The following is a 12,363-nucleotide window of genomic DNA, read 5'->3' as shown; positions in this document are numbered from 1 at the left end:
GTCTAAGGAAGCAAGGGGCCAGGGTGGCCAGGCTCCTGCCGGGTACCCCTCCTGGTTATACATGGCAGCCGCCTAACACGAGGTGATGTCAGGTAACCCTAACGCCTCCCATGGGCCCACTCTGGATGCCATCACATAGACATGTGAATGAAGAGGACAAACACTGTTCCATAGCAAGGGCTGAGCCTGAAATCCACCTGGAGCTCACAAAGGTAGGGCTCAAAAGCACAGCCCCGTGTGCAGGGGAGAGTTGAAGCGGGATGGCCCCAAGGGACATGGGGTCCCCACATTAGACAGCCCAGGTCCTGTGGAGAGAGGCCTGACTGTGAGGTTCCTGTGCCAGGCCACTATGCCTTCTCTGGGACTCCGTTTCCCTACCTGTGAAGTAAAGAGGGAAGAAGTTAAGGGTTGGACCCTTTTAGGAATCCAGTAGAGGCTTCAATGTCTTCCCCAGACGAACTCCAAGACTACATAGCTTTGCAACTTAAGCCCTCTGACTTGGTCATGGAACTTCTAAAAGCCTGCAGACTCTGGGGTCAGAGCCCCAAGGTGGGCTGTCTGGAACGCTTTCAGCTGTGATAATGGACTTGGCCCCTCTGGGCCCAACAACCCCCTTTGCCGAACTTTCACCTATTTCTTTATGGAACACAATTCCACTCACCCATTCCACTCATTCCTCAGACACATTGTCTCCGTCTTAGAGATGAAGAACCACGTGCAGACAGAGAGCAGGCAAAGAGCCACACCCCCGCAGAGCTGGCTGTAATGCACTGTCTTTCCTCCTGCCCATGGTGCCAGGGTATTAGATGATGCCAGCGTCATCTCCTTCTGTTAGCTATAGCACTGGGCTTAGAGATTTCCATTCTCCAACTCCGTCAGTCCCCACCACTCCGAGCACTGCGTGCGGCTGGCTTTTTGTTTTGTTTAAAGAGGAAACTGAGTCCTGGAATTGAGAACAGTCTCCCACATCAGTCTCTGATGTGTGACCCGGATGGTCTCTACGTGACATGCCTGTCCTCCCACCTCGGGCTCTGGCCTAGCTCCACCTGAGGAAGAGGTACAGGCAACTGTTAATGGAAGTGACTGGATTCCTTTTGAAGCCAGACTTGAGTTCCTATGTCAGCTCTGAGTAGCAGTTGGGCAAGGGCAATGAAGCTTCAATGCAAAGGCATTTTGAAGGTCAGACACATGTTCTTTGGGAGCTGACAGAGGGACACTTGTTACAAGTGAGCCACTGCCGAGGAAGTCAGCTGGCCACCACCCCCAACAGTGGGTGCCATTGACTTCAGGAGGGGGCACTCTCTCCTCCCCGTGAGTGACAACCCTGACGGGCACATCCAATTCAGACCCAGGATGACCATGAGGGCTGGGGCTGGGCGAGGGCCCTCTGTGACAGTCCCAGAAGGAAGATTATCTTGGGCTGGAATGTTCTGGTTCAGGAGCTTCATCAGGGCAGAGTGGAGCCCAGTCCTCCCCTAGCCCTGATCTGTTTTCCATGCAGTTGATTATGAAACACACCAGGCAGCATTCACTCCATTGGGTGGGCCGAGTGAGCTGGCCTGGTCCTGGCCAGGACAATCTAGTGAGGGAGTTGGCCTACAAGCTGTAGTTAAACTCAACATGCCAGGTACATGTATGGGGACCTGGGACCTTAGGCAAGAGAAAGGACCCTGGTCCTGGGAGAGTCCCTGAAAGGAATTGGGGAGTCTGTAGGGGATGATAGAGAGGGGATGGTGGGAAGTAGGCCTGGAGACAGACAGAGGACAATGTCCTTGTCTTAGGGAAACAGGGAAGCAGTTCCAGGAGGTTGGGGCCCAGAGAAGGAGAGGGAGCCAGGAACTCATGAGACATTCTGCCAGCAAGTAGTGAGTGTTTGTTCATCAGCCCCACACCGATTGTACCGGTGAATATGTCCTTGGTCCTGACACCTCCTCTGTATGCTAAGTTAGGGGTGAGGGACAATAAACTAGTGGATAAATACCTTTATAATTAAATGCATACTGTGTTGAGTGCTTTGAGGGCAATAACCAGGACAGCAGGATTTTGAAGGAATGGACAACCTTAGATAGAGAGATGGCCCCTGGAGGAAGGAGGGGGAAGCCCTGTCAGCACCTTGGGTGTGGGCTCAGAAGATGCTCAGCAGGTGTTGGGATGATGGAAGTCAGGAAAGCATCTAAAATAGGAACAAATGGGGCATGCTAGCTATCTCCAGCTGCCCCAAAGAGAAGGGCAGCATCCCTTTGTAAGCTAATTGTGTTCCCTTTTACGGAATGCTCCCTTCATGTTTGCCCCCCCACCCCCCCCACTCCATCCCCACCCCCACCTCCACCCCACTCCTGCCTAGACAATGTTGTGCTCCCATCAGCCGTCACTAGGTCATTTTTCAGGTTCCCTCTGCACCATGTTAAGAGGACCTAATTCCTTCTATGAGGCTGCCACCATGTGGCAGTTGAAGGAATCACAGCTAGGAATCACCTTAGCCAGGTGTATCCTCACCCATCAACAGAGCCTTTTTGCAGAATGCACCCCAGGTGGCTCATAACCAGTACCTCCAATACCAGGTAACCAGACACCCTCTGGCCTCCAAGGACACCTGCACACACATGGTGTGCATGAACTCACACAGGCACGCCCGCACATACGCATCAAAACTGAATAAATATTTTAAAGCCTTTTGGAACACTTACAATGTGCATGTTCTTGAGGTTCTGTCCTGCACAAAAGTCCGAAGTGTGGCAGCAAGGTAGCAAGAGCAGCCTAAGGGCCATCTGGGTTTCTCTGACCCAAAGATGAGCACGAGGGAAGGGCTAAGCCACAGCCCCGGTTTGGGACAGAAGACTCGGGACACTACGGGCGGATCCATGAAGGCTTCTCATCCTCCTCCAAACAGGAAAAGTGACCAGATGACAGCAGACAAATGGACAGGGGAGGAGGATGGTCAGCCTGGGGCTTTGAGGTGTCCTGGGCTCTGGAGAGCCCTAGGGAAATAGGATGGGTCAAGGCCAGGAGGGCCCCGCAGAGGCACGCCTGCTGTGGGTAACCCTTCTCCTGACACACTTTTCAGTTTTAGTCTGAGTGTGGTCCAGGGATGTTCATTTTGTCCCTGTGATCCTCTGCTGTTCTTTAGTTCTGTCTGTCTCTCTGCCTTCCTCCCGCCACACCCACCTCTTCCCGAGTCTTTCTGTGTGTCAGTTCGTGTATCTGCCTGTCTGTTTCTGCCTCAGTCTCTCTCTGCCTATCTTAGTCTCTCTGTATGTGTCTGAGTCTCTGTCTCTGTCTCTCTCTCCACATCTCTGATCGTCCCATTCTTTTCTTCCCCTCTATCTCTTTCTTCTCCATCCCTTTCCCCATTGGTCGCTGGCTTTCTTGTCTACTCCTTGCCCCGCCTTTTGACCTCTCTACCCATCTCTGGTCCCATTTCCACCTGCCCCTGTCTGACACTTTCCCACTCCTTCCTCTCTCTGGCTGTGTCTCCTTCTCAGCCTGTCCAAAGCTGCCGACCTGGACCATCACTGGGTGGCCAAGGCCTGGCTGAATGACATCGGCCTGTCCCAGTATTCCCAGGCCTTCCAGAACCATCTGGTCGATGGGAGGATGCTGAACTCCCTGATGAAGCGGGACCTGGAGAAACACCTGAATGTCTCCAAGAAGTTCCATCAAGTTAGCATCTTGCTGGGGATCGAGCTACTGTACCAAGTGAACTTCAGCAGGGAGGTAAGGACTATAAGGGGAGGTGCAGGGAAGGACTCTCCCACAATGCTTCTCCACATCTAATTCCTGTCCAGACATCTACCCACCCACCCACCCACTGATCCATCCACTTATTCATCCATCAATCTATCGACCCACTCACACATCTACCCATCTATCCACTCATCTGTTTACCCACCCACCTCTCCATCCACCTATCCACCTATTGCCCATCTACCCCATCTATCCACCTACCTACTGTACATCCATCCAACCCTTCACCCACCCACCCATATACCTACCCACAGTCAATCTATTCCCCATCTATCCACCCACCCACTTTCTATTCCACTAACCCCCATCCATCCACCCACCCATATATACACATCCATTCACCCATCCATCCATTCATCCATTCATTTGTTCACCCATTCATTCATTCACCCATCCATCCATTCATTCACCCATTCCTTCATCCAACTATCCCTCCCTCTCTCCCTCTTCTAGCTACTTCTTACTTGAGTAGACTAGAGCCTATGATCAGCTCAGGGGACCTAGGGAACCCTCAGCCTCAGAGAATTCATTGCTCATCAGAGAGAATCACTGAGGTCCATGGTGGCAACACAGGAGAGGACAGCCAGGGCTCTCCGAAAGCTGAGAAACACCTTCTTGGGGATCAAGGAGAGTTCCCGAGGCCATGGAGCTAAACAAAGAGTTGTTGCAGAGAGCAGCAGCTGACAATTAAGGAAGAAAATGTAGCTGAAAAAGCCATGGGGACCAAGTCCCAGAGTCCAGCGCTGCAGCAGCAGTAAACCAGAATGAGAATGGGTGGGCAGTGGCCTTGGGATGCGGGATGTAACCGGAGCCCTGGCTGTTCCGATGCCCCTTGATTCTGAACTCTGCTAAGCCAGAGAGCACAGGGCCCCAGACTCAGTCCCCTACCCCTGAAGAAGGTCCCTGAGAGGCTGGTCCTCAGGGCCAGGTCCTTATGGTTGACGTTTTTCTAGAGCCATGGCAGAGCATTAGCAGCTCAGTGTTGAGAGAGGAACACAGAGAAGGCTGTCAGCCTTGTGGCTCTGTCACCTACTGCATGACTGGGCAGAAGGAGAGGATGGGATGGGGCAGGCCTTGGCCTCTAGGAGCCCCAGTGTGATGAAGAGGGCGGACATGGGGTGTCCTGACAGAATACATGGAGCAGGTTGCAATGGGGAAAGAGGAGGGGACATTGCCTGGAAGCCCTAGAGAGGATGCCTTAATCACTGTTCTATTGCTGTGAAGAGACCCTGTCATGGAGGCAACTTATAAAAGACAGCATTTAATTGGGGCTTGCTTACAGCTTCCAAGCATGAGTCCATTGCCATCATGGCAGAAAGCGCACAGGCACTGTGCCAGTGCAGTAGCGCAGAGCTTACTTACATCTGACACACAAGCAGAGGCAGAGAGAGGGAGACTGGGAATGGCATAGGCTTTTGAAACCTGCCCACCTTCTCCAATAAGATCACAACTCCTAGTCCTTCCTTAACAGTTCCACCAAGTGGGAATCAAAGATTCAAATATATGAGCCTATGGGGGCCACCCTCATTCAAACCACTTCGGAGGGAATGCCTCTGGGGCTCTTGGCCTGGGAATCAGCCCCCTGGAGCAACCTGTGAAAGGGGAGCAAGCTGACTGATCCCTAGGACCCCAAAGATGGTATTTTAAAACAGGGCACACAGACCCCAAGAACCTCCTACCATAGGCAGGGTCTCCACAAATATCTACTGAGCCCGTTCCCATCACTGGGGCAGTAATGCCACAGGCCAAGGGGACACTGAGTAGACAGAGAGTGGGTCTCTATCCAGCCCATACACCTGATCCCCTGAAGCCTAGGAGATGGTTCCTTCTGTTTCTCACAACACAGATGGTGTGGTTCAGGCAGCTGTGGGCAGCTCTCATCACACTAGCACTCAGAAGTCCCTGCTAACATCAGGGAACGTCCTTCTGCATGTGCCCTCCTTGTGTTCCTCATCCTCTCAACTGACTCTGTTCCCCATCTCCCAGGTCCTCCAGGAGCGCCGAGCCCGCTGTGAAACACAGAACACAGACCCAGTGGTCTGGACCAACCAGCGGGTGCTCAAGTGGGTGCGTGATATCGACCTGAAGGTAAGGGGCCATGGTGGCGGATGGGGCTGGTTCTCTAACCTATGCAAATCACATGCAAACCAATGTCCTATTTGATGTAAGGTAGGGAGCACCATCACCCAGCCCGACAAGTTCACACACTTTCTGTCACTGGAGGAGGATCCCTCACTGCCACAGTAGGACCCCTGTCATTACTGGGGCAATTCCTAGCAATATTTTTTCCATAAACATCTATGGCTCCTACCAGGGTTCAGCCAGTGTCAATGACACAAGACTCCTATGTTTACAGCTCTGAGGATGAGGAACAGGTCCCCTTCACTCTCAAATCAGTTGACCCCCCTGGGTGAAACCCTTGCTGTTGGGGTCCTATCTCTGCTTGGGCTCAGTTGGTCCCCAAGACCTACCAATCTCACATTTCTGCCCTCAGGAGTATGCCGACAACCTGACCAACAGCGGTGTCCATGGTGCTGTGCTGGTTCTGGAGCCCACGTTCAATGCCGAGGCCATGGCCACTGCCCTAGGCATCCCCAGTGGGAAGCACATTCTCCGGAGACACCTGGCAGAGGAGATGAGCACCGTCTTCCATCCAGCCAAGTGAGTGTGTAGGGCGCAGGCGCGAGGAGTAGGGCGCAGGCGTGAGGTTACGGGCCTTGAGCCACACGGCGCAGGCTGAGGATGCTGCGGGTCGTTGGATGCAGAGCACAGGATGAGGAAGCACATGGTATTGTCACAGCCTTGGTCCTTGCTTGGCTGGGTGCCACCCATCCTTGCACCAAGCTGATCAGGAACGGAGGCTCTGAGGTCAGATGGTAAAAAGAGGAGCCTTTGGGTCCTGAATGCTACACTGGTCAAATGTGCACCGCTGGGACATTTAGAACAGGGAGATTAAGCAGTTGTGAGTGAGAAAGACCCAGTGAGCTGTGGCTTGAGCTGGGGACAATGTGCACTGATTTCACAAAACACGGTGGCCATTCTGCCAGGTGTGGCCATGGAGACAAAGGGTTAGAGGCTGGACTTGGCATATAAGCTGTGCTTATGATCCAAGGAATCAGAGTATGGCCACCCGCCTACTCTAAACCCCTTGCCCAGAGAGTGATCAAGATGAACCCCCAGACAGCCCAGACCCTCTCTGTGGACGCTGCCCTTACAAGTGGCCCACTGGGGTCATGCTAGGGCATGGATCAGCATTTGTTCAGTGCTTACTGGGGACGTATTTCATCCTAGCATCCCTTCATAGGTGACAAACTGATTCTAATGGCCACTGCTTCCCAAGGCCACCCAGCAGCAAGTGGCCATATCCTGCCCAGTCTCGTGCTATATGGATACTGTGAATTATGTTTTTGTTCATATTCGAGCCAACCTTGCCTTCTTGGAACAGGTCTCATTGCTCAGAGTGTACATTTCATTGGTGTGGTGTGAGATTTTTACAGTAATATCCATAAGACTTGCCTATCTATACAGTTTTGATTTGGTTTGGGCTTGGGTTTGTTGTTATTTGCTTGTTTTTCTTTGAAGAAGAGTTGGAATTTATTAAAAGAATTTTTTTTTAAGCAGGAAGGTTAAGAGAAAGAGAGGAGTTTTGGAAGAAAATAAGACAAACTACTCATGCTGGGCGTTGGTGGTGCATGCCTTTAATCCCAGCACTCGGGAGGTGGATCTTTGTGAGTTTGAGGCCAGCCTGATCTAGAGCAAGTCTCAGGACAGGCTCCCAAGCAATACAGAGAAACCCTATCTTGAAAAACCCAACAAAACAACAACAGCAAAAAGACATTCTACTCAAGGGGGGGCTGAACAGATGGCTCAGTGGTTAAGAGCACTATCTGCTCTTCTCAAGGGCCGGGGTTCAATTCCCAGCAGCCACCTAGCAGCACACAGCTAACTGTCTGTAAGTTCTATAAGTTCCCACAGACATGCAGGGAAAACAGCGATACACATTAAAATATAAATAAATAATAAATAAATGGCACACTGAAAAGCAGGGATGTGGGCTTCTCAGGAGAGAGATAGCTTTGTTTGTTTTGGGGGGACTTGAGGGGAGCAGGTTACTGCTGTCTTTGAGACAGGGCCTCACTACGTGGCCCAGGCTGGCCTTGAATCATGCACCCTGCTGCCCTAGCTTCTCTGAGTGCTGGAATTGTAGGTATATGCCACCATACCTGGCCTCAAGTCTCCCTGCTTCTCATGCTTTCTATCTGGTTTTGGTGTCAGTGAAGTCCTGGCCTGTCAGGGCGAGGAAGGAGGTGTTCCCTCCTCTCCTGTTTTTTGTGGAGGGGCTGTAGGGCAGGTGTTCATCATCCAAAAGCCATCTGTTTCTTAGGCTTTCACTGTGGGAAGGGTTGTGATCACTAATTCAATCTGTACTTGCTAAAAACTTACCTAGATATTATATATATATATATATATATATATATTTACTTTGTGTGTGTGTGTGTGTGTGTGTGTGTGTGTGTGTGTGTGTGCGCGCGCGCGCGTGCTGGTACCCAAGGAGTACAGACAAGGATTCTAGACTTATGCATACTTGCAAGCCACCTGATGTAGGTGCTGGGACCCTTTGGGAGGGCAATGAATACTCTTAAACTCTAAGCCATCTGTGAAGCCCCGGACTTTCAATTTCTTCCTGAGCCCGGAAGGCTCTTCTTCTTAGAATCGCCTCCTTTTCCCTAATGACAATTTTTAACAGGCTTAAAATACTGAGGGCCCTGGAGGGGCAGCTTGGGCCAGGAATCAGGAGACATTGGTGGAACTGCTTAGAGCTTGGCTAAAGAGGTAGCAGGTGTCTCTGAACTACTGGGGTTAGCAGGTGGGCACCAAGGAGGTCTGGAGGGAGAGCAGGAGGGTGGTTCCTTGTGATTGGTTGGGCCATCAACTCCTTGGGTGCTGCATGAAAGCTGTGGGGTTCCTGCCTCTGGATCGGAAGCAAGTGGGCTTGCCCCGGACTGGGAGGCTGGTGGGCCAGGGCCAGGGAGGCAGTGCAGCCTTCAGTCTAGCAACCTGCTGTCACCTCTGTCCATGGTGCTGCCCCCACCTATCACACTTGGTGGGGGAGGCAAGGTCCCTGAGTTGGGGTTCAGGAAGCTTTGCTGAGACCCTGCCATGAACCCCAGGAACAGACCGCAGCCAGCTGAGAGGACATAGAACCCCAAGAGTTCTAAGGAGTTCAGACACCACCTCGGTGGCTGAGAGAGCCCTCCACCAGAGAGCGTGGTGGGACGCTTGAGAGGCGTCCTAGAGTTGATATTAATGGGACAGTTCTTCAGTGTGTGAGCCACACAGGGGAGGCCTCTGGCCTCTGCCCTCCTCTGTCACTACCTTCAGCTTTCAGAGAGGAGGAGAAGCAGGGTGGGGGATGGTGGTGCTGCCAGTTGAGTGGGAAGGTTCCAGCTGGGGAAACATTCCTAGTCATTAAGATCAATATCAAGGCTCCAACCTGGGCAGCATCCCAGGCTGGGTAAACACAGCTCTCCTTCACAGTAATATCAGAATATGTCATCAGCAAGGTGCTGTCTCTTTTCTGCTTCATTTGTCCCTCAGTCTCTCTCTCTCTCTCTCTCTCTCTCTCTCTCTCTCTCTCTCTCTCTCTCTCTCACACACACACACACACACACACACACACCACATGAGAAAGGAGCATTGATGTCTATGTTTAACCAGCGCTGGAGTTGAAACTGGGGGCCCTGCATATTCTAGACAAGCACTCTATAACTGAGCTATATCCACAGCCTTTTTGTTCCTTTTAGTTTTATTGTGTTTTTATGTGTACCGGTGTTTTGCCTGTGTTTGCACCACACGCATGCCTGGTGCCCATGAAGGCCAGAAGGAAGAGGGTGCTGGCAATGGAACCCGAGTCCTGTCTCTGATGCAGCAGCCAGTGCTCTTAAGCAGTGGGGATGTGGGTGTGGGGACAGTGGCAGCGGGTTGACTCTCTGACTAACAGCACAGCCTTTGAAATGTCCCAGCTCCACAGGCATCCGGGAGCCTGAGCGCTTTGGGACACCACCCGGCAGGGCCTCCAGCGTCACCAGAGCTGGGAAAGAGGAGAGCAGCAGCAGCAGCAGCAAGTACCGAGCCAGCCGGGTAAGTAGTCGTTCTGTCCTTAGGGCCAGGCATCCTCCCCTGGATGTCTCTATGGCTCCTTTGTCATCTGTGAACCTGGAGCAGCCTCAGGTCACAGGTGCACACAGGAGAGCCACCAAGTATCTGGGCCCTTGCTTAAGACAATGCCCAGTGACAAGTGTCCATACAAGGCAGAGTCTATGGCAGGGTGTCTATAGACTGTGGGGTCCCCTCATCCTGGCCTCCTGAAGCAAATGGGCCCAGGGGTGTGGAGCACCTCACATAGCTGGCTGCTGGGAGGGTCAGGGAGCGCTGGACTCTGAAAACCCTCTGACTTAGATTCTGAACTCCATGGTCAACAGGGACCCTCTAGTGTACCAGCAGGGCAGCTGCCCAGAGACCAAACAGAAACTCAGGTTGTGATTTGGACCGTGGTTGCCACACCCGTGTCTTCCTTCACTTGGTGGCACCTGAACCTCAGTGAACACAAGAGTGGCAGCGCAGGGACAGGTTCCCACCAGCTCCCGAGGGCACTTCATCCTGGGCGTGCCACGCTTTGCTGTGGTTTTGGTTTTATGGTGCTGGGAGTCACCCCCAGGGCGTTGTATGTGCTAGGCAAGCACCCTGGCACTGAACGACACCCCAACCAGCATTCCTCATTTTCATGTTTTGTTTTATTTGCTTTTAAAAATATTTCTATTATACGTGTGTGCTCGTGCACAGACACACGAAGCTCATGTGTGCATGCCACAGTATGCTTGTAGAGGTCAGAGGACAACTTGCAGGAATCAGTTCTTTTCTACCACCACGGTGGGTGCCAGGGACTGGACTCAGACACCATTACCTGCTAAGCCATCTCACCAGCCTGGCCCTGCTGGTTCTTGAGACACACACATCTCACTGTCTAGCTGAATTGGGCCTAGAACTCACCACCCTCCGGTCCCAGCTTCACAAGTGCTGGGATTAAAGGTGAGTGGCCTGTTGAGGTTGTAGGGCTTGCATTCAGTTGCAAGTACCTTCATTCCAAAGCAGTGAAAATTTGGCGGATGCAAAAAAACATAAAAGATTCTCTCTTCATACCCTGCACTGATATACAGGTGTTGCCTAAGCAGACACACAGTAGGGCAATCAGAAAGCCTTGTCTGAAAAGTCCTCCCAGGACAGCGACTGTCGAGTAGGGAAGGATGCACTGGTCTAGAATGATGGGCAGTGGAGAACACAACTGACTAAAGTCAACTCAGAACCAGAGGGTCCATCAAGAGGCCGCTATGCGGGTGTGGGGGATGAGGACAGGGACAGTTCCCGCAGGGTACCCAACTCCCCCTCCCCCCAGAGCCTTACAGATGCCTGCTCCTCCCAACAGTCCACCCAGGCCTCTCTATCACTTTCCCAATCTTGTAGCTGAGAAAATCAAGGCTCAGATAAGAGCAGTGACTCATTTCTGTTTCCACAGCAGGAAATAGAGAGCTGTGGCTCTAAAGGCCGCCTGCAAGCCCCAAGCTCATTCTTGTGGCCACACCAGGTGGTGGTGGAATGTCCCCTCTGGGCTGAGCATGCAGGTGACACTAGAATATTCCCTCTGGGTTGAGCACACACTATGACCTCACACTCACGCTTATACACATCCCGTCTACCTGCTCTCAACAGGAGGAAGTCAGGAGACTGACTGTAGGACCATGAGTCCGAAGTCACCCTTGGTAACTTGAATCTCTCTAGCTGGAAACTCAGACATTGATTCCTCATGGAAACACCCCCAAATCCCTTCCATGTGTCTGGGCAGTAGGGGTGGTACTAATAATGGAAGAGCCCAGAGAGGTCTAGGGAGATGCTGAAGGTCACACAGCAGTTAGATTGGAGATGCCACGCTGCCCGGTTCTCACCTCTCTTCCTCTGTCCTCTGGTTTGTATCTGTCTCCTCAGCTGCCCCTGGGGAAGATAGGAAGGGGCTTCAGCAGCAAAGAGCCGGACTTTCATGATGACTATGGCTCCCTTGAGAACGAGGACTGCGCGGACGATGACCTCCAAGGCAGGCCTGAACAGTGCCGCTTGGAGGGTTACAACAGCCTGGAGGTCACCAATGTGTAAGAAAGCCATGTGATACGACTCCGAAAGAGCAGACAGAAGAGCAGCCCAATGGCCCAGTGCTGCCCCCCCCCCACTGTACAGAGAGACCTGGGGCTGAGGGAAGATGCAGGACAGACTTTCCAGAGATGGCCACCACTTCCAGTGGGCACCAAGAACAGAGAATGCCCATCTAGGTGTCTTGTATCTCTGAGGACAGGCACTGAAGACACACCAACCAGCCATGACCCGGCAAGTGGCCCCAGCGCTGTGGTTCAAGGAACAAGCCAGGTACCCCTGGCACTTTAGCTGAACTTCCAAGAAGGGGACGAGGAGTGTCAGTCTCTGGACTACCTTGCTGGCAGGAGCAGGAAAGCCCCAGCCAGCCTTGGCAGAGCCGGGGGCATTGAAGACCAGGTGCAAAGCCAGCCAGCAGTG

The 12,363-nt window shown here is 52.5% G+C and overlaps 1 protein-coding gene across 4 annotated transcripts in view; it reads left to right on the top strand.

Annotated features, from left to right (window-relative positions):
* Positions 1-11,990, top strand: part of Kazn (kazrin, periplakin interacting protein) — a 941,992-nt gene extending 930,002 nt beyond the window's left edge. For 2 of the 4 annotated variants that reach the window (XM_051173736.1, XM_051173738.1), the window contains 5 exons: positions 3,483-3,714; positions 5,731-5,832; positions 6,239-6,405; positions 9,768-9,885; positions 11,785-11,990. In XM_051173736.1, coding sequence (XP_051029693.1) covers positions 3,483-3,714; positions 5,731-5,832; positions 6,239-6,405; positions 9,768-9,885; positions 11,785-11,949 — 784 coding nt within the window. In that variant the 3' untranslated portion in view covers positions 11,950-11,990. The remainder of the gene's footprint in view (positions 1-3,482; positions 3,715-5,730; positions 5,833-6,238; positions 6,406-9,767; positions 9,886-11,784) is intronic. The other 2 variants (XM_051173737.1, XM_051173739.1) reach the window with 2 other exon arrangements.
* Positions 11,991-12,363: the final 373 nt, after the last annotated feature.

The sequence above is a fragment of the Phodopus roborovskii genome, unplaced genomic scaffold (assembly GCF_943737965.1).
Source record: "Phodopus roborovskii unplaced genomic scaffold, PHOROB, whole genome shotgun sequence".
NCBI lineage: Eukaryota > Metazoa > Chordata > Mammalia > Rodentia > Cricetidae > Phodopus > Phodopus roborovskii.
This window is presented reverse-complemented; position numbering and strand designations above follow the sequence as displayed.